Below are 24,421 nucleotides of genomic sequence, written 5' to 3'. Positions count from 1 at the left end.
CCAGGGATTGTACAACCCCATAGTGTGAGACATCCCTGTCCCAAAGAGCTTACAGTCTAAATAGACAAGACAGACCAAAGGGAGGGTTGTAATTAGCGCTGGTCTGAAAATTTTTAGCAACAGGTCTTTGCAGGAAATGTTCTGCAGGAAAGTGTCATTTTTGACAAATGTCTTGACTCTAAAACATCTTAAGAAAAAAGATTTGAAGATGAAAAATTGGAGATGACAAATTTCAGTTTTTCAGTGTAAAATGACTTTTTGTTTAGAAATTTGAGCTAATTATAGTAAAAAATGTTTGGAAAATACAAAATGGTTGAAAGATAAACAAAATGTTTCGACTGACCAAACCAAAATTTTTTATTTCTTTTTTTGAATTTTGAAATATTTTGAGATGTCAACTTTTCATCCTGATTCCAGGCTGGAAATATTTTTATTTATTTATTTTAATTAATTTTCTCTGGATGGAAAACCTGCCCTGCTCTATCATTATCTTCCTTTTACAGATGGAGAAACTGAGGCACAAGGAGAGCCTAAATGACTTGCTCAGGTGTCTGCGACAGAACTGGGGATGGAGCCCTGAATTCGTGGTTCCTCATCCTATGCATTAACTCTGAGGCCATTCTTCGTCACAAGGCTCTTCTTGCTGTGGTGTAGTTTTGATGCCTGATGAGTTGCTTGGTATGTCCAGTACTGCCAGAGTCAACCTAGTTGGCTGATTGGCTTAGTGGAGGTGTCCTTTGTTTGTTACATGCTGCCACTTATGCCTTGCAGTTCAGGTGCTAGGGGTCTCAATCAAGCCATTTGGGGGGGTTTAATGAAGGATAATATCTGAGTAAAAAGGAAATGAGATATGATCCTAAGACTGGTGCGTTATGGGTTGTTGTTTGTCTTGGTTCCCAGGTACCAATGACTGGCACAGATAGATTGATACATATAGGGATGGGGGATGTGTGGGGGGATAGATGGATGGACAGATATTTCTTTTGGGTCATGTCGTATGTTTCCTGCGGGGAGGGAAAAGCTGAGGAGCTCAGCAGAAGGGGGGCAGTTCTGTTCTGTGGGGTTGAGCAGGGCAGTGTGAGCTCACATAGCAGGTCTGTGCCCTGCCCCACAGCTCTGTGAGGGCCCCTGTCTGACCTGGGCAGACTCAGAGGCAGCTCTGCCATCTGCACTGCAGAATCAATGGCGGCTGTCACGGGGAGGGAAGTAGGAGCGGAGGCTACTGCAGGAGCAGCTACTGAGTGCAAACCATGGCCCAGCCCCTTTCTTCCTCCTCCCGCCAGGGGCACTGGAACAATTTCTACAGTGGGGGTGTTGAGAGCCATCGAACCAAACTGTAAACCCTGGATATGATGAAAACCACTTCAAGCCAAAGGGTGCTGCAGCACCCTCCACAGCTCTAGTTCCAGCACTTATGCCTCCCCCCTGTCCTGCAAACCATGGCCAAGACCCTCTCTTCCTCCTCCCCCACCAATTTCCACCCCTTTCTCTTGTTTCTGTGGTTCCCTGTAGGTGCTGGCCAGTGCTGCGTGGCTTGCAGGAGCAGTGGTTTTAGGTACAACTGATACCCTGGGGCCCACCGCACCGTTGGGGCAGAGGTGCTGGGATTGCTGGGAGTAGCCAGTGTCAGGAGCTGGATCTCGCAGGGGAACGATTTGAAGGGACTCGGGGATTGGGGTGCAACGATTGGTACCCTGCAAGGCCAGGTTAGGGCTGGCATTGCCCAGAGGCCAGTGCGTGAGGGAGGGAGCTGACACCCAGCTACCACAGGGAACGCCCTTTCGTTGGAGGCAGGGGTAACAGGGCGATTCACAGTCCTGAGCACAGTCCAAGAACCTCCCCTCCCCAGAACAATGGGATGGCTCTCCTGCTCCTCCCCCCTCCTTTCTCCCTCCAGCAACACCTGGCCTGGAAAGGGGCCAGGGGAACCTCACTGCAGCTGCCCCTTCTAGGCCTGGGAAAGGGGGGTGAAGAACCCCTGCAGCTGCAGGGGGAGCAGAGATGGGGCTGGGGGGCAGAATTGCTGTGGGGTTTGGGACAGTGCATAATTCATTGCTGGGCTGGCAAAGGGGCAGATGTGGGGTTGGGGGTAGAGCTGGAAGGGGAACGTTTTTCCCCCTCCCTCCTGAAGCGTCACGATTTTGAAATTTTTTCCCATCTCGTGTTTGGACAAAAAAATTGCAATGTCCAAAAAGTTCACGGACCGATAAACCTAAGAAAAAATTCCAGCCAGGTGACTGAAAACGCATCTTTCAATTTCCACCTTTTTCGTCTTTTTTTTTTTTCCCAGTAGAAATAAAAAACGCAAGACAGCCATTTAGAAACTGAAAACAAAACGTTTTGTTTTGAAAAGGGCTATTGGGACAAGTTAAACCACTCCCCCACCCCCCCCACCTGTAAATCTGGGATAACAGCCCTGACCTCCTTTGTGAAGCGCTTTGAGAACTATGTATGCAAAGCGCTAGGCACGAACTAGGGATTATTAACAGCAGCCATCAAGTGAGTCCTTTTTTCTCATACTGTCCTTTACTGGTTCGGGGGGGCTGCCTGACTGGTAAATGGAAAAATCCCAGTCTAATATTCTAACTAAAATCAATTTACAAAAGTTGAGCATAGTTCTGTATGGACCCAACAACAACAATTTAACAGCCTCTCTTCCTAAGAGATCTTTATTTACAAATAAGCTTCAAGTGTAGTTTCAAGGTGCATTAAAACCAAAGATATGGGGTTCTCAAACTGTGGGTCACGACCCCATTTTAATGGGGTCACCAGGTCTGGCGGTAGACTTCCTGGGGCCCGACGCTGAAACAGAAGCCCGAGCCCAATTTCCCAGTGCTGAAGCCCTTGGGCTTTGGCTTTGGCCCTCCAGCCCAGAGTGGTGGGGCTCAGGCAGGCTCAGGCTTCGGTCCCCTCTCCTGGGGTTGCGGTGTAATGAAGTTTGAGAACTGCTGAGAAATAATCACAGACTTTTCTAAAGCTGATGGGTGTGCCAAGCACTGTTTCAATTTGTGGAAGAAGCAATTAAGCCCCTTTATACAGTAGCACCAGCTACAAAGAATGAAGTGACCCCCTCTGGGAGCTCAGGGCTAAGCCCTGCCTGCTGAGGGGTTTCCCAGATTGCAGACACATGGGCTAGGAGGATGGTTTTGCAGCCTGTGTGTGCTGGAGGCAGGAAGCCAGAAGCAGTTGTGGGAGCTTGAGAGGAGGCAGAGAGGCAGGGCTTCTTGGGCACAGAGCCTGTTGGTGGGGCAGACTTGGGGATTTCTGAGCAGAGAAACTGTTGGCTGTTGTTATTTTCTTCTGTGCTTGGGGAAACAGGATTGTGTGTGCATTCTTTGTGAATAAACTAGATCAGGGATTCAAACTCAAATCACCACAAAGGCCACATGAAGACTAGTACATTGGCCCGAGGACCACATCACTGACACCTTTTCATACAAAGATACAAAAGCGCCCCCCCTCTGCCCCTGGCCCCGCCCCCACACCACCCCTTCCATGAGGCCCTGCCCCTGCCCCTGCCCTGCCTCTTTCCACCCCTTCCCCCACCCCCATTCCAACCCATTCCCCACAGTCCCCGCCCCAACTCCGCCCCCCTCCCTGCCCCTATTCCAACCCCTTCCCCAAATCCCCATCCCAGACCTGCCTCTTCTCCGCCTCCTCCCCTGGGCGCGCCGCATCCCCGCTCCTTTCCCCTCCCTCCTGGAAAGTCCTAAGCACTGCCAAACAGCTGTTTGGCGGTGGGAAGCTCTGGAAGGTAGGCGGAGGAACGGGGGTGTGGCGCACGGGGCAGGAGGAAAGGGGAGGTATGGCAGGCCGCAGGAAATAACTCCATGGGCCACATGTTTGAGACTCCTAAACTAGATTATATCATGAGCTCCCAGTGCGATGCGATCCTTAGTTGTATAAACAGGGGAGTAGTGAGTAGGAGCAGGGAGGAGATTTTTACCTCTGTATAAGCATTGGTGAGACCCAGAGTGGAATACTGCATCCAGTTCTGGTGCTCACATTCTTGAAAGGATGTTGAAAAATTGGCGAGGGTGCAGCTGAGAGCCAGAGAAACGATTTGAGGGCTGGAGAAAATGCCTGACAGTGAGAGACCTGGGCAGCTCATTCTGTTTAGCTTCTCAAGGAAAAGGAGATTGAGAGGTGACTTGACCACCGTGTACAAGGACCTTCATGGGAGAAAATCCCAGGTACTAAAGGGCTTTTTAGCCTACTGGGAAAGGCAGAACAAGAACCAATGACTGGAAGTTAAAGCCAGACACATTCCAATTGGAGGCAACAGTGTTTCCCAGTGTGAATGATTAGCCATTGGAACAAACTCCTGAGGTGAGTGGTGGATTCTCCATCGCTTGATGTCTCCAAATCCAAACTGGCTGCCTTGCTGGAAGATGCTTTAGCCAAATGCAAGTTATTGGGCTCAGTATAGGTAATCAGACTAGATTATATAATGGGCCCTTCTGACTTCAAACTCTGTGAATTTATGAAAACCTACCCAGAACATACCTGTCTGTATCATCAATTTCTCCTGATAATGGAAACAACCCTACAAGGCCCTGAATATTGGCAAACCACTGGGGCCGAGGGGAACAGCACTACAGAGAAAGCTTCACCTCACAGCTTCTCCATCTATGGAGCTTTCTCGCCACAGGGCCTCACAATGAGGAAAGTATTTGCAATTAACAGCTATGGGGATTGAGCATTATGGGTTTCTAGAGACAGGAGAATGGGGCAGACATGGAGGAGGCAGCTGGAAGCAGCCAGTCGAACCATTGATGCCCAGTGCCACGTGACCTAGAGGACTGAGCGTTGCCCTGTGGCTTAGAAGACCTGGCTCTGCTGCTGGGTGATCTTCAGTAAGTCATTTTCCCTTCTTTGTGCCTCAGTTTCCCCACCTTTAAACAGGGATAATGATACTCCCCTCCTTTGTAAAGCACTTTGAGCTCTGCTAATAAAAAGCACATTATTGTTACTACTGTTTGAGTTAGAACAGCTCAGCCTGCTGTTGTAGTTGCAAGAGGAAGACACTAGGGGGCAGACAGGCTCACATGCACTGTTGCATGTATTTCCCCCCAGTCTGTTGCATCTCACTGGACCAGACCTGGGCTCAGAGGTTAAGTCATCACAAGACACTGTGCTGTGAAATGACTGTGTGTTTATTATAGGGCCATGTTTGCTCCCCACTATACAACGACTTGTTTTCTCCAGTGCATAGGCTGAAACACAAGCTTTGGGACAGATCCATCCCTGCTGTATTTCCAGTGGGGTCTATAATCTTTATCCCCCTCTTGTGACAGGCAGGTGCAGAGCAGCCTCTGAGAACAGCAGGGAGCATGTCATACCCCACTGGAGTCTGTATCTCCTGTTCTGTGCCTCCTCTCTCTGCTATCTGCAGCCCCCCAGTAGTGGTCAGGTGTCCTGCGCCATCAGGACATGCCTCAGTGGCAGCAGGCAGTGCTGCTGTACATCAGCCAGATAACACAGTATAATGATATCCGTGTCGGTGCTGAGTTACATTAGCCCCTGGTCCCATTCCCTGTGCAGCTGTGTGGTTGCTGGGCATTAAGAAGTGCATGGTTCAGAGTTTGTCCCGGACTCCTTTCAAAGCAGCGGGGGAACAGGTTGCATTACAGAAAGCTGATGTCACCATGGAGATAAAGGGCATCTCTGTGCTCTTTGGCACGCTCAGAGCTTTGGTTAGCCCTGGGGGTGGGGGGGTTCCTGCCTGCCCCTGAGGGCTTTGAATCAGCCCGCACATTCCTTTCCCAGTAGGTTTCTCTTGCAACCCTTCCCCGAAGCTGTGGTGCAGATTTAACCCCTTTCCCCCCTGAATCCTTGTGTGCAAAAACCTGCCCTGTGTGTGGGTCTCAAGGGACAAGTTGTTACCTGTGAGAGTCATGTGTAATTGGATGAAGGAATATTTGAAACTGAGCAGCTGCGACCACCCACCCCAATGGATCCCGAAGGCATCTGGGGCCGAGTGCCATCAGCAAGTCTCTCTGAGCAGAACTTTCTCCTGGTTCTGAAGGGGAATCTTCTCTTTGGTGTCTTCACCCCTCTTCATTCGGGACCTTTGATGAAAGAAGGGGGGAAATACCAATGAAGCAGAGAGGCAAAACAGGCATAAGTTATTTTTCAGCCAGTTTGAATACTAAAATGAGGCTCAGAGATTAGTCACCAGGGCTGAACTTCACTAGAGGAACAATACAAGGGCATTATACCACTCAAAAACCCTGTGGTCTAGTGGTTGGTGCTCTGGCTGGAGACTGAGTTCTAATCCCAACTCTGCTATTGACCTACTGTGACACTGGGCAAGTTCTGTTTCCCCCACTCCCCGCATTGTCCATTTAGACCAGTGGTCCCCAAACTTTTCATTGTTGCACCCTCTCTTACCCCTGTCTGTGCACACACACACCCTGAGCTGGGACCGGGAGCAGGGCCGCAGTTCTGAGGGGTGAGGGGGGACACGGAGAGGGGTAAGGGGGTCCCCAGCTGGGGGCAGGTCTGAGGCTAGGAACGGAGCCGTGGACAGGGGCTGAGGCTGGGGCCGGGGCCAGGCAAGAGTTGGGAGCAGAGTTGGGCTGGGTGGCACTCCCTCCCTGCTCCCCCTGGAAGCTGGCCCAGGCCCTGCCGCCCCCCCCAAATGTTCCTCTGGCACACCCCACATTTTGGACTATCACAGATTTAGACTGTCAGATCTTCAGGACGAATCTGTCTCACTGTGCGTTTATACAGTGCCCAGCACAACAGGGGCCCCAACCTTGGATAGGGTCTGTGCAGCGCCTGGTCTGATGGGGGCCTGGATAGCTATCTATCTTTCGATATACAAGCCCAGTCTCTTTCCACTCACTGGAATCAGTCAGTGGATAGAGGATATCAGGAAACCCTTTTTATAGCACCTAGCACAACAGGGTCCAGGGCCATGACTGGACACCTGGGTGCCAGTCATACAAATAATAACAACTCTCTGCACAATTTGCCTGGCTGGCTGCAGGGCGGACAGGGCTGATCCCAAGCACCAGCTGAGTGTTTTGGCCTTTGGAGCCCAAGCCCTGTCTTGGCCGCAGGTGCCAGAGTCAGACAGGAAGAGCAGGGAGACCTCCCATCAGACCAACCTGCTCTCCACCTCCTCCACAGTGTCTGGCAGTGGTTGGTTGAGAGTCTCCGGGAGGAAGGTGGCCGCGATGCCAGAGATGATTGGGGCAGCACCGTAGACGATTGGCGGCAGGAAGGAGAAGTATTCATCCAACATCTTGGCCAAGGGAGCCACAATACCTCCTACCCGGGCCATGGTGCTGCCAAAGCCCAGTCCGGTCTGCCTGGCGTTGCAGGGAAATAACCATCCAGAACAGAGAAGGATCAGCTCAGTACTGGGAGTGCAGAACTGCTGGGTGGGAATGCTAAACAGTGACACAGCAGGATGTGCTGCTCACCCTTCACAGTGCTGACCCCAGCATGGCACTAGGGGGCGCTGTGCTGCCGGGAGCAGGGTGGGGGCTCAGTAGGATATGCTGTCTTCTCACAGCCAGTGCGGACCCCCGTGCCCCAGCATGGCACTAGGGGGCGCTGTGCTGCAGGGGGCAGGGTGGGGGCTCACTAGGGGTATACTCTCCCCTCTCAGTCAGTGCTGACTCCAATGCTGCAGTGCCATGCTAGGGGGCGCTGTGCTGCAAGGAATGGGGTGCAGGGCTCAGTAGGGGTCAGCTGGAAATACAGCAGCTTACCTGATCGGTGTGGGGTAGAGCTCGGTTGTGAATAGAAACACGCAGTTGAAGGCGGCCGAAAGACATCCCTTCCCAATCACAGCCAGTGATGTGCGGACTATTTGCAGCTCTGCAAAGAGGGGACAAGGAGAATCCAGGGCTAGAACCCTGTTGCAAACTCTGAGCTCTCCCTTGCCTCCCTTCCATTCTGCATCCCAGCACTGTAACCTTGGCAGCCTCTCTCCTCTGCCCTGTTTCACCTGGCATATCCCCAACCCTGCTCTTTCTTCCTTCGTCACTTCTCCAAGACCCGGCCTTTCCCCTCTCTCCCATGGGTAAGAATCTCCTCCATCTCTCATCTTGATTGTTTTGTCCTCTTCCGCTCTGACCTCACTCGCGCCTACCTCAGGACTATTCAGATAGGTGGCTGTGTATGGAGATAGATAGGTGGTTAGGTATGTAGATGAGCTGATGGATGGATGGATAGATGGTTATGTATGTGGATGGATGGATGGATGGATGGGTGGTTATGTATATGGATGGATGGATGGATGGATAGGCGGTTATGTATATGGATGGATAGATAAAGAGAGAGAGATGCATACTGAGGGAGTCAATTACTCTTTGTCTGAGTTACTTTAGACTCATTGACATTTCTTGGCGGTTACGCGCTAAGCATTGTCGTATGTGGACTGGACCAAACCCACCTCTGGGCACAAAGATGTTGGCAATGATGACAAGCCCAGCCAGGAGGAGGAAGGCTGAGAGCGTGATCCTGCGCCCAATGTAGGACATGGAGATGGTGACCAACACTTTGGCCGGGAAGTCAACAGCTCCAAAAATCAACTGGATCACGTAGATACTGACGCCAAAGTTCTGCAGGTCCATGGCCAGCCCGTAATAGGAGAAACTGGTCGAGAACCTGTCGTTCACCATAGAGAGGGAGGCAAAGAGATGAGTGAGAGTCCTGTTGAGTGTGCAACCCGGTGAGATTTAGCTCCAGGCCTAGTCACAACTTAAGCCCAATCTAGATGGGACTTTAGCACTATCTAGGCCCTTGTGCCAGCCCTGTGAACAGCCACAAGGCCCTCCCCCCTCCCAAGTTAGAGTTGGCCAGGGGAAATTTTAGTGTAACACTTGTGGGTGCTCTGGTTGGTGCGTGCAGTGATGTAACACAGTGTGGAGGGCATTATTCAAAGCAGGGATGCCCAGGATTGAATGGACACACAAAGGGCCCTAAAATGCACCAGCTTTAGAGAGAAAACCCACAGACCTGATAAGAACCTGACAGACTGGAAGATAAGAGCTAGATAGACACATAAGGTAGACAGACAGACTGAGTATGTCTAGGGATGGATTGAAGCATGGATGAATAACCCTTAGGCAGACAAACGTCCAAAATCTGTGGATTATCTATGCTTGGAAATGGACTAAGTATCGATTTGCAGGCGATACCATGATGGAAGAGGTTGCAAGCACTTTGAAGGGCAGGATTAGAATTCAAATCAAGAGTGGGTCTGCCAAACCTAATTTGGATCCAGATTTAGGATCAGGGACGAAGGGAAGGAGTGCTCTTACCACACAACTGAGAGGCAGCAGAATATCCGGCGTATGGCAGGTGTGCGTACCAGATCCGAGACAGTGTAGGATGACTTCACCGTTGACAGTTCCTTCTGCATTTTGGAATTTAGGATCTAGTAGGGAACAAAAGGGTCAGTCAGGAAGCACATGACAGCCCAATGGATTCAGCTGTGACGACACAGGACCTGCCAATGGCTCCTTGCTTCAGCAAATGGTAGCTAGTCATTCCTTACTGAGGCAAACTCTCATGGACCTCAGGTTTCAATTCAACAAGACCTACTTGTGATTGGATATAGAGTCCACATGTATTGACCATACAGGCCTGATATTATTGATACTATTAGTAATATTATGGTAGCACCAAGAGGCCACAACTAAGATCAGTGCTCAATTATACAGCTCTTTCCCTCCCCCACTCAGCTATTTGAACACTACCCCCACTCACTCTGCCAGTGCCCCTCAATCCTGACCCACAGCCCTAGCTGCTATCCCAGCCCTGCGCCTCCTTTGAGCCCAGACTACCAATCGTGTGAAATGATGTGCTGGTTTTATAACATAGACAAATATCCACAGGGGACTAAGTTAACATCTCTTTGGAGCAAGGGAGGAAGCCAGAGCTGGGCCAGCTTTCTGTTGAAATCAGGCTTTATTCAATCTCCTTTGCCCAGTGCTAGAAATCTGGTGGGACAGGCCCTAGTTCTGTGTCCTCTGATAGATTAAAAGGTTAAATGGCCTGATCCTCAGCTGGTGTAAATGAATGACTCCAGTGGAGTTGTGTCCATTTAGACCACCTGAGGAGCAAGCCCTTCATTAAAGACTCCATTGGGTCTCTTTACCTCTGTGGTAATCTTCTCCCCTTCTTCCCGTTTCCCATTCACTCTGGCGACCCTTTGAAGCACCTTCACTGCTCTGTCAGCTTTACCTGCCAGAAACAGCCAGCGGGCAGATTCTGCGAACCACCTGTTGAAAAAGGATAGTCAAATGTTTCTTTTGCAGAACCAAGGTCAATGATAAGAAAAGGAGTACTTGTGGCACCTTAGAGACGAACAAATTTATTTGAGCATAAGCTTTCATGAGCTACAGCTCACTTCGTCGGACGCATCCCATGAAGTGAGCTGTAGCTCACGAAAGCTTATGCTCAAATAAATTTGTTCGTCTCTAAGGTGCCACGAGTACTCCTTTTCTTTTTGCGGATACAGACTAACATGGCTGCTACTCTGAAAGGTCAGTGATGTGACCCACAACTTCGATGGGGTCCTCAAAGCAGGATCAGCTGAAATAATGCAGCACAAGATAATTATCTGTGTTTCAGAGGGGGGAAATGAGGCACAGACAGGAGCAGGAACTTGCCCAGGGAGTCAGCAGCAGAGCCAGGAACAGAACCCAGGAGTTCTGTGCACCATCCTCTTGAAACCCAAATGCCTGACTCCTAGTTCCCTGCTGTAACTCTGCTTCTCTGAGAGCTGAGAATAGAACCCAGGAGTCCTGACTCCTAGCTCTAACCACTAGACACTGCCCCCCATCCTGTCTGCTAACTACCACAGGGAAAGAGGACAGCACTTGCGCCTAGAAGGAGAGCTCTCCAGAGACACATACCAGGAATAGATGAGGAAGAAGAAGAAAGGCAAAGAGACAGTCAGCTGGAGCCAGCGCCAGTTGGGGATGCCATATGCCAAGCCCGCCAGCAGGATCTGGCCCAGGGTATAGACGAATCCTGTGATGGCAATGGTGATGGTGCGGAACTGAGTGGGGATCCACTCCACAACTGCAAGGAAAGGAACCTTGTTTAACCTGCCCATGAGCAGTGACCAGGATACTGCTAGCCCTGACTCTCCTCGGACCCACTGGCACCACGTGTTACTGCACCCTGCAGGGCTGCAACAGAGAAGAGGCAGCAGAGGGAATGTGCAAACAACTCTGTACTTTGAGCTGAAATAGCCATGCTGGAGAAAGCAACTCTTGCCCCTGCTACCTTCAGACCCCCAGTGGTAGCCAGGGATATTGCAGCCTCCAGAGCTGCAGCTCCCCCAGTGGTAGTAGATGGTATTACACCCTGTGAGGCTGGAGCTGCTTCAGCCCATAGCCCAGTGGCAGCAGGTGGTAGCAAGGAGAATGTGCAAACAGCCCAATACCCTGAGCTAAAATAGCCCCATGGGAGCCTGCTTCCATGCTCTGCACTTCCTCCCTTTGCTACCTGCAGGCCCCTGGGTCATGCAGGTGTACTGAGCCCCCAGGAGATCCCCAGTGCCAGCAGGTGGTATTGCACCTTTTAGTACATCAGTCACAGTATCTGTTACGGGTTGAGGTGAGACACTTGAGACCTAGCTGCTAAACAGGCAGGGCTTACTCAGGCAAGCGATGCTGAGCCCAAAGCCAGATAGCGCCATCCCACCCAGGAAGCGGAAGACACAGTAGGAGATGTAACTGGGGGAGAAGGCCGTGCAGGTTCCCATGACAGCCAGCTGCAGAAAGGACCAGATCAGCATTGCCTTGCGTCCAAACCTATGGCAAAGGGGGACAGAGAAGGGAATAAGTAACAGGCATTGAGTTAACAGAGAAGGGAATAAGTAACAGGCATTGAGCTGGTCAGGGCTCAGCTGTGGGTCAAATGGGCTATGATGTGATTGGAGAGGAGGTGATTCTTGGGGCTGATAGGACCATTGGCTTCCAATGGCATGTCCAGCTAGACGACAGACCATGAACCAGATGGGGACAATGTGGAGTGATGGTTGACAGATTTTAAGGCTAGATAGGAGCATTAGATTGTCCAGTCTGACTTTTGTATAACACAGATCATTGGGCTAATTCACCAGGACCGGAGGTCCCAACTGAAACTGGGGCTCCATTGCGCCAGATGCTGCACAGACCTACAGTGAGACCAGAGCTCCATTGTGCCAGGCGCTGCTCCGCCCCTGACTGAGATCAGGGCCCCATTGTGCTAGACACTGCCCAGAGCTGAAGTGAGAGACCATCCCAGAGAGCTTGCCCCAAACAGACAGAGTACCAAAAGGAAAGGTGGGGCAGAGAGAGAGGGAGGGACTTGCCCCAGGTCACACAGCAGAGCAGGGAATAGAACGCAGGTTTCCTGAGTCCCTGCCCTGTGCTGCCCAGGTCAGCTTACCTGTCAGAGAGACCGCCTAGCACGAGTGCTCCCAGCAGCACCCCAGCCATGTAGATTGACTGCGCCATCTGCCGGAACTTCCGCAAGTTACACACCAGGTCCCACTGCAGGTGGGGGAAGGGAGACAGAGAGCAAGTCAGTAATTTCTGCAGAGGCCCAGTGGATGGTGGTCAGATCCTAAAGCACTGGAGCATTGCAACAAGTCACAGCCAGTGGGCTGTGAACTCACCAAGTGTCCTAGGTGCCTGGTGCCCATGTACAACAGTGGTTGCTGTCATTACACATGCTGGGGTTGTGCAACACAGTCACTGGTGTCCTGTTCTCATTACCCTGCTGCAACTCCCACTGGAATCACTGGGGCTGATTCTCACTCATGCTTAGGCCCCTCTGTGCCTCTCTGGCAACATAAAGGAGCCTTAAAGTGAGTGGGTGTGGCCCCCTAGGAATCCCCACTGAGCTGGATGCCTCTCTGGCTGGTGTGGAGCTGGAATAAGGGCTGATGCAGGGGGAGAATGGGCATCTGGCCAGAATGCACGGCACTCTGGCTATTCTCTTCCTCCCAGGGGCTGTGGGAAGCAGCACATATGTTGGAGCAGCCCAGGGGTTCTTGTCCCTGGCTGCCATCCCTGCCCTGACCATTCTCCCCTCCCAAAAGATGCACTGGTGATGCTGATTTTGCAAAAGCAATTACAGTAACAAACACCATGGTAATAGGCCTACGAGAAACAGAGAGGGGTTTGTATGGTGATAGATGATGGGTGTGTCTGGAGATAGATATTACAGACACGTGGAATGTCTTTCACACTACTATATCACCTGTATAAATGCTGTCCGTTATCTGTATGGGCTAGGGTTGGTATTCCAGGTTCCTGGGTGAGTAACAGGGTTAAACAAGTCTGGAGAAGCCTCAGCCCTTGGGGAAATTGCATAACCTGGTTTGAACTGGTTGACAAAGGTGACCACACAGAGGACTGAGAAAGGTCTGAAGTGATAATTCTCACCTGATCCAAGAACTGGTATAATGCTGTGCCCAAAAGGCACGGGGAGGGTTTGAAGTACTGTGTTCCTACCTCATTTGGACGATGGGTGACTGCCAGATAAGACAGGCATGTGTATAAACTATTGATTGTTTTCAAGGTATGGTTTTCTGTAATGCTTTAGTTCTGAATAAATTGTACTTTGCTTTCAGATGGCTGGCGGGGCCCTGGGTAAGCAGAGCTGCAGATGTTGAATTCAAGTCAGGCCTGCAGGGATAATCACAGTGAGTTGCAAGAAGAATTGCAAGTTTACTCTGGGGGGAGAGAGTTGTGGGACTCCATCCCAATAGAGGTGAGGACCGGAGGCTTGAGACCTTAGTGGGGGTGCCCTAGAGGAGGCCACGAAAGGGTCGGACATTTAGTTACCACAGGAATTGTGAGGACATGTAGAGGGATGGATGGATAGATAGAGGGGTGCGTAAGGAAATGGATGGATAGACTAACAAATCAAAATCTCTGCAGATATGTTCTCGGCAGTTTTTGCCAAGAACCCCAGTCATTAGAGGAAAGCATTTGTGGGCATGTCAGCTCCCAGCAGGTAGCCTGAGAGAGCCCAGTGCCGTGTGGCCAGGCAGTGGCCTTTGTACTTCCTTCAGAGTAATTTTGGACTGTAGAGTTTCTGTGGTGTTGATCAGTATCACTGGGATTCATGGAAGTGCCCATTCTGGCCTCAAGTTGTTCTGCAGTCTGCAGTCCGCCATAACCCCCAGCTCATTCCCAGCAGTATGACGGCTTAGACAGTTAGTCCTCTTTCTGTAGCTGTGCATTGGATTTTTCCTTCCTAAGTGCAGGACTTTGCACTTGCCTTTACTGAATTTCACTGTGTTGATTTCAGACTGTAACAAGCTGCCCTGCTTTCCAGCTCCCAGAGACCCCACTGCTGCTCCCGGAGTCTCTTCTCAGGCACTTTTATTTCGCCAGGCTTTGGGCAAACACAACACAAACAGTTCCTCAGCCCACCCTGGGCTACAGCTTCCAGCTAGGGTGACTGTATGTCCCAGTTTGGCCGTAACGGTCCCATTTTTCAGCTCTGTCCGGGCTGTCCCTACTTTTCCCCCAAAACAGGGCATTTGTCCCGGCTGCAAGGCAGAGTGGAGGGTGGGGGCTGCTGTCCAGGGGCTCAACTGAAGGCAGCGCTGCCTGCCAGCAGGAGAGCAGAGAAATTTGCTGCTGGCGGGCAGTGCTGCCTTCTTCAGAGCTGACCCCCTGGGCAGCGTGGAGCTCGGTGGGTCAGCCCCAGTCCCGCCGCAGGTGGCACAGAGCTCAGCGAGTCCGTCTCAGCCCTGGACGGCATAGGGAGGGCAGCTCTGGTGAGCTCTGTGCATGGGGGGGATGGGGGAGAACAGGGGATGGGGGAGCGGCTCGGGGAAGCTCTGGGCCATCCCGTTTTTACTTTAAGAAATATGGTCACCCTACTTCCAGGGGTTTTTCCCCTTTACCTTTCAGTGGTTCCAGCAGGAATCTTCCATGCTCTGTTCCCTGAGCACCACCTCCCAGGGCTTTCTCCTTGGAAGGCCCTTCCCCCCAGCAGGTTTCCACTGCCTCCCCTCCCAGGGATCGCTTAGGAACTCCCTGATTCTTGCAGCTCCCTGGCTCTGTCTCAGCAGATCTCTCCCAGCAGGTTCCCACGGCCTCCCATCCACAGAACTTCCTGCTTCTGGCCTGTGTCCCTATTCCCAGGGAGCTAGCAGCAGCTTCCCATGTCTACTCTCTCTACGCCCTTTCCTAACTGATGAGACCTGATGCACCCAGGTGTCCCCCCTCTAATCATTATACGCTGACCAAGCACAGGTGCATTGGCCCTGCTCCCTCTTAGAGAACTGATGTCACCCTGTGACATAGACATTTCTCCAACTTATCAAGGTCCTTTTGAATTCTAATCCTGCCCTTCAAAGTGCTTGCAACCCCTCCCATCATGGTGTCACCTGCAAATTTGATAAACATACTCTCCACTGCATGATCCTAGTCACTAAATGAAAATGTCGAATAGTAGCTGAGGGACCCCACTAGATACATCCTCCCAATTTGACAGCGAACCATTGATTACTATTCTGAGAATGGTCTTTCAGCCAGATATGCACACCCCCCCCTTATAGTAGTTTCATCTAGACCACATTTCCCCAATTTGCATGTCATGTGGGACTGTGTCAAAAGCCTTGCTAAAATCAAGACCTATCACATATACTGCTTCCCCTCATCCACTAGCCAGTTACTCTGTCAAAGAAGGAAATTAGGTTGGTTTGTCATGATTTGTTCTTGACAAATCCATGTTGGCTATTACTTACAACCCTATTATTCTCTAGGTACTTACAAACTGATTGTTAAATAATTTGTTCCGGTATCTTTCCAAGTATTGTAGTGGGCCGACTGATCTATGATTCCCCAGGCCTTCTTTATTCCCCTTTTTAGAAATAGGTACATTTGCCCTTCTCCAGTCCTCTGGGACCTCACCCATCTTCCTTGAGTTTTCAAGGATAAACACTAATGGTTTCGAGATTGTTGCAGGTAGTTCCTTAAGTACCCTAGGGTGAATTTCATCTGGCTGTGCCAACTTGAATACATCTAACTTGTCTAAATATTCTTTAATCTGTTCTTTCCCTATTCTGGCTTGTGTTCCTTCCCCCTGCTTCTTAATGTTAAATCTGTTAAACATCTTGTCACAATTATCCTTTTCAGTGAAGACTGAAGCAAAATGGGCATTAAACTCTTCAGTCTTCTTAATGTCATCCATTAGCAGCTCTCCTTCCCTGCTAAGTAAAGGACCTACATTTTCCTTTGCTTTTCTCTTGCTCCTGATGTATTTATAGAATCTTCACTTATTGCCTTTTATATCCCTTGCTAGGTGTAACTTGTTTTGTGCCTTAGCCTTTCTGATTTTGTCCCTTCATACTTGCACTATTCTTTTGTACACATCCTTAGCCATTAGTCCATGTTTCCACTTTTTGTAGGTTTCCTTTTTGATTTTCAGGTCATTGAAGATCTCCTGATGGGCCATATTGGCCTCTTACCTTTCTTACTGTCTTTCCTGTGTATCAGGATGGTTTACAGTTGTGCCTTTAATATTGTCTCTTTAAGAAACGGCCAGCCATCTTGAACTCCTTTTTCCCTTAGATTTTCTTCCCCTGGAAGCCCACCTACCAGTTCTCTGAGTTTGTTAAAATTGGCTTTTTTGAAGTCCATTGTCCTCATTCCTCTGCTCTCACTCCTTCCTTTCCTTAGAATCACTAAATCTCTCATTTCATGATCACTTTTGCTCAAATTGCTTTCCATCTTCAGATTCTCACCCAATTCCTCGGCTAGTCAGAATCAAGTCTAAAATAGCCGACACCGCTCCCCCCTCCCCCCCCCCCGCCACTTCCTCACCTTTTGAAACAAGTTGTCTCCAACACATTCCAATAACTTATTGAAGATTTTGTGTTTTGCTGTATCTCTGTCCCCATACAAACCGCTGTGTCTCTCTGTCCCATACACATCCCTTTGTCTACCTAGTTATGTATGCGATCCTCCTCTCTCTGATCCCAGAGCACCTGAACATTAATGGCACCTGGTGCCCCCAACATGCCCATTCCACCTAGTCCCTAGCAGCGGAGTATGTCTCACCTCGGTAATGATGGTGGAGGTGAACACGCTCCTATCGTAGGTCCATCCCTCCGTGCAGGGCTCTGTGTCCAGCTGAGTTCCATTGGGCTCAGTGACGTTGGGGTCTAGGAGCTGCCACTGAGCGGTGACAAAGCGGCGGCACTTCTCTGGCTGCCGGTTCCTGTCCATGGGGATGGTGACCTGGAGCAGGTCCTGGGAGTCCAGGTGCAGGGTGGCATTAGCGTAGCGGGTGTTGTTGGCATCGATATGGACTTGGCAGTGGTGCCCAGGGATGGCGGCGGTGAAGTTCTGCAGGAGGTTGTGGCTGGCCATCAGCACGACGGGGATGGTAAGCAACATTGTGTGGATAATTTGGAAACGTCCCATGCCGCCCACCTGGTGTAAGAATTCGGCGAAAGACATGGTCCTGCTGGAAGCACCTTGCCCTCAGAAATAACCCCAGGCTACAAAAAATACTCTAGGATCCAAAATACTTCTAGAGCTGCATGGATCTCAAACCCAAATGGTGATTACAGGGCTGCTGCTGCCTCTGAGCTAATGCAACTCCTTCTGTAATTGAATGTCACGCTCCTAGATCCAGCAGTCCAGAGGTCACTCCCCTCAAGGGGAATCTGGTGTGCAACAGACTGGGGCTTTAGAAGGCTGATGGAAGAGTCCGTGGAGCCCTGGAGAGATTTGGCGTCTACCTAAGACGCTGCTGCGGAGTTGCTCCCAGTGCTGAAATATCCACAGGAGAGCTGGCAAAAGAGCTTTTTAGTTTGATCGAGGTGCTTCTGCCATGGATTTGTACCTGTGGCTTGAGATTAAAGTCCCTGTGTCTGTGAATCTTCCATGTAGCCCAGCAGAACTGGTGTCCCTTCTATGGCAAACAAAACAGGGCTTGTTAAAATCCACCATCAGTCACCTGCTTTGCAAATGTCACTAGGCACCTTTGCTAGGGGGGTGAAACCTTCCTAGATTCCTGTTTTCCCCCTTGCGGCAAAGAGATCCTGATTTAAGGGTCTTTGAGAGGATTATATAAGCTTTAATCAGCTCATTTGGTTAAAGTTATACTCCTGTTTTAAGGGATTAGTTCAAATGAAAAGGGAAAAAAAGCTCAAAAAAATTAAAGGGGAAAATGGAGAAAAATGCAGCAGAGGAAAGTGCACTGGGTCTTGCTGGAGGACAGGTTCAGTCTAAGGCTTGGGGCTCAGAATTGTGACATCCCCACAGAGCAAAATCAGGGGAAGCCAGCCTTCTGGAATTGGAGAGGGGCTGAGAAAGGAAATGCACCAGTGCTCTCTGCTGGAGGGACTGTGTTCAGAAATGTACAAGCTTTTTACACGACCAGGGCTCTGGGTGGCTTGGTAAAAGGCCTGTGGGTTCTAGAGGTCAAAGTGCCCAGGTCTGGTCTCTCCCACTGGGGAGCGTTGCGGGTGTCTTGTGACACATTTACCTGGGTTCAGCCATCAGAGACGGCTGCATGAGCATGTTGATCTGGGAAAGTGGAGGAAAAATTAAATCTAAGATGGCCCTGCAGGTAAGACAGTGGACTGGGATGCAGGTGACCTGCGATTAGGGCCCTCCACCTCCACCCCTTCCAGTCATGAAGGATGCTCCACAGAGCCTGACCGAGATCAGGACCCCCCTCTTGTGCTGAGTGCTCCATGGATCCTGACTGAGATCAGAGTCCCCTTCTTGTGCCAGGTGCTCAATGGACCCTGACTGAGATCAGGACCCCCCTCTTGTGCCAGGCGCTGCACAGACCCCAGTTAGATTGCAGGCCACCCCGGTGTGGTAGGCACTGCATGGGCGCACAGCAAGAGACAGTCCCTGCCCTGAAGAGCTCAGTCTAAACAGCCAAAGAAAGATAATTCTCCCCCATTTTACAAACAGGGAAACTGAGGCACAGAACGATTACGTGATTTGCTCAAGGGATCTCCTGGGTCCCAGTTCTTTCCCACAAGGCCATTGTTCATCTGCTGGTTAGGAATGTCAACCAGTGCATCGGTTCAGCAGAGCCAGTGGTAACAGGTCAAAGCCAAATGTAGTTACACAAGAAGCAGAGGAGGTAACAGATGCAGGGGACTGCATGTCAAGACCTGGGGGTGGAGCTGCTCCATTCAAAGCCTGAACTCCTTAGCCTGGGAAAACACCCACTATAGGCCAGTCCCTGGGGGTGGGAGGGATATTTGCATGGCCTTAGTTCTGTGTTGGAAGGATGGTGTTATGGGTAAGGCACTGGACCATGACTCCAGAAAAAATCCCAGATGTAAAACTCCTCGTGCCTCAGTTACCCCAGCTGTCTGTTTAAACTGTGAGCTCTTTGAGCCAGGGTCAGTCTATCGCTGTGTGTCACAAAATGGGGCCAAGGTCTGTGCAGCACCAAACACAATGGGGCTCCAATCTTGGGCGAGGTCTATGCAGATTCTGTTCTATGAAGGTTCTGATCTGCCTTCATCACTATAGTACCTCAGCACCTATCTTTGCACTACCACAGTTCCCACTGGCTTCAGCTGCGACTGAAAACTGGGCCATGGTTTGGCCCCCCCCGAATTCAAAGGCCGTGAAGATGTTGGCATTTACCTCCCAGCTGCATCACCGGTTGACCTGCCAATCAATGCATCTCTATAGGGCCGCATGCCACAGACAACTGACATCATTCAGAGCCTCGATAATTTACCATATAATGTTTCATGGCTACTGCCTCCTTATTCAAAGCCGGTCCAACTACGAGGGCCAGATTAGATGGTCACACTGAATAGAGTTTGGACAGTGTTGGGGGTTGCTAAACTGGCAAGTACTTGCTAGTCACTAGTTAAAGGGACCCTGTCCTAGTACGAAGAACACGTTGGGCCTTGGAGTTTAGCCTTAGTAAGAGCTGCAGGATTTGTCCCAGTCGGTGACTGGTGCTTTGTAAGAAGGAAACAGACACACCGGTCTCTTTTATCGCCTATTGCAGCTGCAGTTTGTCCTCTTCTACCTCTTCGATCATTGATATTTATGTTACAGTAGCGCTCCCAGGTCTTAACAGAGATCAGGGCCCTTGTTGGGCCAGGCACTGCACAGGCCCCCTGATCGAGAGCAGGGCCCCATCGTGCCAGGCGCTGCACAGACCTTGGCCAGGATCAGGGCCCTGCCATGCGAGGTGCTGTGCAGACCTTGGCAGAGATCAGGGCCCCATCCTGCCAGATGCTGCACAGATGTATGGTGAGAAACAGCCCTTGCGCCAAAGATCTTACACTGGAAATTGACAAAGGAAGAATCATTCTCCCCATTTCACAGATGAGCTGAAACTGAGGCCCAGAGTGATGCAGTGACTTGCCCAAGGTCACACAGGAAGAATGTGTCAGAGCTAGCAATTGAACCCGGATTTCCTAAGTCTCAGTGCAGTGTCATAACCCAACTCAAAGAAAGCCAAACTAGCTGAACTTGGACACCCCACTCCGTTCTGCACTGTGTTATGGAGGGGGCCGAAGGCCAGCTTCTCAGCTGCAGCTCATTGCAAGGGGGCTGCACTGGGGGAATTCGATTTGGAGTTAGGGTGAGGCAGAGGCTATGGCATAAACCCCCTGCCCCATCCCCAAAGACCCTGCCTATGATGGGAGGAAGCAGCAGCCTTTCTCCTGGCGGGGCCAGCAAAGCAGATTTGCCGATGGCTGAACTATTTAGTCATGTTGTAAGTTGCTGGCTTATTTGAAGCTTGGCACAAGCATTAGACAGCAAGAATGGGGCCAGTGACGAGCCGATCTGCCAACTCCTTACTGCTGTGCAGAGCAGAAAGAACACTCTCTCCTCCTATCGCAGGGAATAAAACCCAGGAGTCCTGACCTCCAGCCACCCCTGCTCTAACCCGCTAGGCTTCCAGAGAACAAAAACCAGGAGACCAGACTCCCAGTCCACTTTGTCACCACTAGACCTCACTGCCCTCCCACAGCTGGGACTAAAACCCAGGAGTCCTAGTGCTTAGATCCTACAGTGAGAAGGCCCCTACTTAGCTTTCCCTTGGTGTAACAACTAGACCACCAAGCTAGTTCAAGAAATACCCACCCAGCCCATGCAGCCAACTGACTAGCTCCGGAAGGTTCAGCTGCTGAATTCACTGGGATAGGAGCTAAGGTGATGCAGAGGCTGATGCCACATGGTTAGGTTTTCAGCACAGAGCCAGCTCACCAGTACCCTGTGGCAGAGTCAAATTGATCACAGAGCCCCTGCCATGGGGGGAAGGGGGAGCACACAGAGCGCCTGCCCTGTGGCTGGGAGGGCATGAGGAAGGGGCTGGGGAGTTGCAGTGTGTCCCTGAACTAGAGGGGGTTGGGATGGTGGCACTCAGGAAGCTGTGGAGGGAATGGAGGGATGTAAGGAGCCCCTAGTGTTTGCAGGGTGCTCCACCAGCAGAATCTACAAAGTGGGCGACCCCTACTGTCTAATGTGGCAAAAACCATGGCTCCTGAGCCCTGGTAGCTGCTGCATAGGTGAATATTAGGCTTCCTGTGGGGCAAAGGAGGCCTGTCTTGTGGTTGAGGCACTGAGCTAAGACAGAGACCTGGGCCCAATTCCCTGTGTGACTTTGGGCAAGTAGCTTGCACTCGCTCGGTGCCTCACTTTCACCCATCTGAGTGTAGCATAACTCAGGTGTGATTCACCGGGGCGGTGGCTCTGTTACAGGTATCCGCTGGAAAGTCTGCCTGTAGCGACTCGTGAATTCAGCTCTGGAGGTTCCCAGCTCAACCCTGCTGTGCTGGTCATGATGACATGTATCAGCCCAGCACAGTGGATTTGCCCAGTCTAGACAAGGCCTTGGTGAAAGACCTTGCCCTGGTGAAGCTTACAGGGTGGGGAGGGGAAATGACTTGCCCAAGGCAATTTGGGGCAGAGGCAAGCCTAGACCTCAGAGCTCTCAGCTCCACAGCCCATCGCTAGTTCATGCCATGCATGACCGCCTGCCGACTCACGTGACCTTTTCCCTTCCACCTCATTCCTACACCGCTCTCCTGACTGCAGCCACCCTTTGGACCAGGCTGGAATTTGTTGGGTCATCTTTTTTGAGCTGTAATCAGAACCCTGGTGAAGGTTCGCTGACCAAGGTCGAGGACCCATGATGCACTGGTGTCATGGTGGGGTGTTTTTCCAGCTGGTTCAGGAAAGTTAGTGGGTCAGATGGAACTTGGCAGAGTGTTAAGCTAGTTTCCAGAGAGGACACGCAGCCTCATGACTAGGGCCCTCCCCTAGGACTCTGGAGATCGCGCCGCCATTCCCTGTTCTAGTCCAGATATTTGAGCAAGTCGCTTGTTGTCTGTGATATTTGCACTATCATAGCACCTTTGAGCAGGATCCGATTGTGCTAGGCCCAGCACAAAAAGATGGCCCCTCCTCCAGCGAGCTGCCAATCTAAGGATAAGACAAGAGATGGCAGTTGGATACAGCCAGACGAGGGAGCAGAAGGAAACCAGGAGACAATCACGGTCAGCTTGACAGGCAGTGGGCTCAGACCGCCAGTGGCCTAACTGTTGTCAAGGTGTTGGTAGGCCTCCCAGCAATGGAGCATTTGAGACGAGTTTGAAGGTGGACAGTGAGGTGGCTTTATGGGTGTTTACAGGGAGCTCCTCCCAAGCGCGAGGGGCAGCAGGGGAGAAAGCATGAAGGGGTTTGTGTGAAAATGTAACTAGTGGGCACTGGGCGATGGAGGCCGGCATCATGGGCTGGCTGGAGGCAGAAGTCTTCACCTCCATAGCGGATGAGAATGATAGGTCAAGTGGGGATAGAGCATGAAGGACCTTGAAAGGGAAGACAAGTGGCTTAGGTCTATGTGAAAGAGAAGGGGGAGCCAGTGAAGGCATGCAAAGACCGGAGTCAAAGCGATAGGCTAAGAAAATTATCTTTAGCTCTTTACATAACACGAAGCAACCACACAGGCACAATGGGGTCCAAATAACAGTGGTTACTGAGGACACAAAACATGCAAGGCCTAGTTACATTCCCTGGTTGGGTTCTAAAACATAGAACACGGTGAGCACCACTACAGCACCAATTATTTAAAGGGATACTACCCTATTCCTAAACACTACTTCACTTATGCTCTGTGCCTCAGTTTCCTACCTTTTAAAAATAGCCGTAATGAACGTCCCTGCCTCAAAGGGGTTTTATGAAAAGGGGCTGCTAAAAACTTTTTCCACCTGAACTTTTTTTTTTTAATGGAATATTAAAGTTTGACTAAATGGAAATTGTCATTATGTTTGCGTTCCTTGAAAAGTTTTAATTTTTTTGTTAGAAAATTGAAAACCAACCCCCCAAACTGAAAATTTTTCAGTTTTCAGGCAAATTTTTCTGCTTTCCGGAGTTTGGGGCCAAAACTTTTCTATCAACCAATTGAGAGGGGTGTGTGCTGAGAGAGGATGGGTATATCAGGATGGATATCTATATGTAGATGGATGTGTGGGGAGGGAGGGAGGCAGGGATAGATCGATCCATTTGTATGTGAGATGTAAAACAGACCCCAATGCTTAGTGTTCTCTCAGTTCTAGATCTCACTCTGGCCTCTCGGAGACAGCGTACAGATTCATCTACACATTGTCCTGGAGGCCAGCAAGGACTATTAGATCATCTAGCATAACACAGGCCAGAGAATCCCACCCCAGCTATTGGTGCAATGGAGTGAGTTCCCTTCCCTACTATGACAGGTTTCAGAGTAACAGCCGTGTTAGTCTGTATTCGCAAAAAGAAAAGGAGTACTTGTGGCACCTTAGAGACTAACCAATTTATTTGAGCATAAGCTTTCGTGAGCTACTTATGCTGAAATAAATTGGTTAGTCTCTAAGGTGCCACAAGTACTCCTTTTCTTTCTTCCCTACTATGAGTGTGAGTGAAATCCTACCCCCATTGAGGTAATTTGGAAAACTCCCATTGACTTTGTGGGGCCCAGAGTTTCACTTTTGTGTCACCGCAGTGGGGCGTTTCATGGCACATTTGGGTATGATGGCCCCTGTCAAGACCATGAAAAACTGAGGAGAAACAGCTGGATCTGCAGGAGCAACATCTGGAGAGCCAGTCGGTAGGGAGATGGCCTGGGGGCAAATTTGCTTGTTAGGGAATGATCCTAACAAGGAACCTGCTTGGAGACCCATTTGGGAAGATTGTGATCACCCCACAAATGAGTTGTAAGCGCAGTCTGGCAAGTCAACAAACAAATGAGCATCAAAGTCCAGCCCTGATCCTTCCAAGCAGCTCCTGGGACAAAAGCCACCTGGAAGTTGCTGAGTCTGTTTTTTTCTCCGGGTAATAGGATGGCCCCTTAATCTACAGTTGAACATTTCCAGGGTCAAAGGTCCTGCACCAGCTGTGCTGCCCTAGCCTAGAAGAGCTGGGTTCTGTTTCTGGTTTTTATTTGCCACTGACTCCCT

The 24,421-nt window shown here is 50.6% G+C and overlaps 1 protein-coding gene across 3 annotated transcripts in view; it reads right to left on the bottom strand.

Moving 5' to 3' along the window:
- Window positions 1-5,140: 5,140 nt before the first annotated feature.
- Window positions 5,141-24,421, bottom strand: part of LOC102938287 (solute carrier family 22 member 6-A-like) — a 29,618-nt gene continuing 10,337 nt past the window's right edge. For 2 of the 3 annotated variants that reach the window (XM_043551973.1, XM_027832528.3), the window contains 10 exons: window positions 17,043-17,901; window positions 12,406-12,509; window positions 11,632-11,786; window positions 10,881-11,049; window positions 10,121-10,244; window positions 9,282-9,397; window positions 8,411-8,625; window positions 7,725-7,833; window positions 7,116-7,319; window positions 5,141-6,071 (listed from right to left, as the gene is read on the bottom strand). In XM_043551973.1, the coding sequence (XP_043407908.1) occupies window positions 5,987-6,071; window positions 7,116-7,319; window positions 7,725-7,833; window positions 8,411-8,625; window positions 9,282-9,397; window positions 10,121-10,244; window positions 10,881-11,049; window positions 11,632-11,786; window positions 12,406-12,509; window positions 17,043-17,444 (1,683 nt within the window). In that variant the 5' untranslated portion in view covers window positions 17,445-17,901 and the 3' untranslated portion in view covers window positions 5,141-5,986. Of the gene's footprint in view, window positions 6,072-7,115; window positions 7,320-7,724; window positions 7,834-8,410; window positions 8,626-9,281; window positions 9,398-10,120; window positions 10,245-10,880; window positions 11,050-11,631; window positions 11,787-12,405; window positions 12,510-17,042; window positions 17,902-22,343; window positions 22,413-24,421 lie in introns of all 3 variants that reach the window. The other variant, XM_043551972.1, reaches the window with a different exon arrangement.

This window comes from Chelonia mydas, chromosome 7 (genome assembly GCF_015237465.2).
Source record: "Chelonia mydas isolate rCheMyd1 chromosome 7, rCheMyd1.pri.v2, whole genome shotgun sequence".
In the NCBI taxonomy this organism is placed as follows: Eukaryota; Metazoa; Chordata; order Testudines; family Cheloniidae; genus Chelonia; species Chelonia mydas.
Note: the sequence above shows the minus strand (reverse complement) of the source record. Positions and strands in the feature narration are given on the sequence as shown.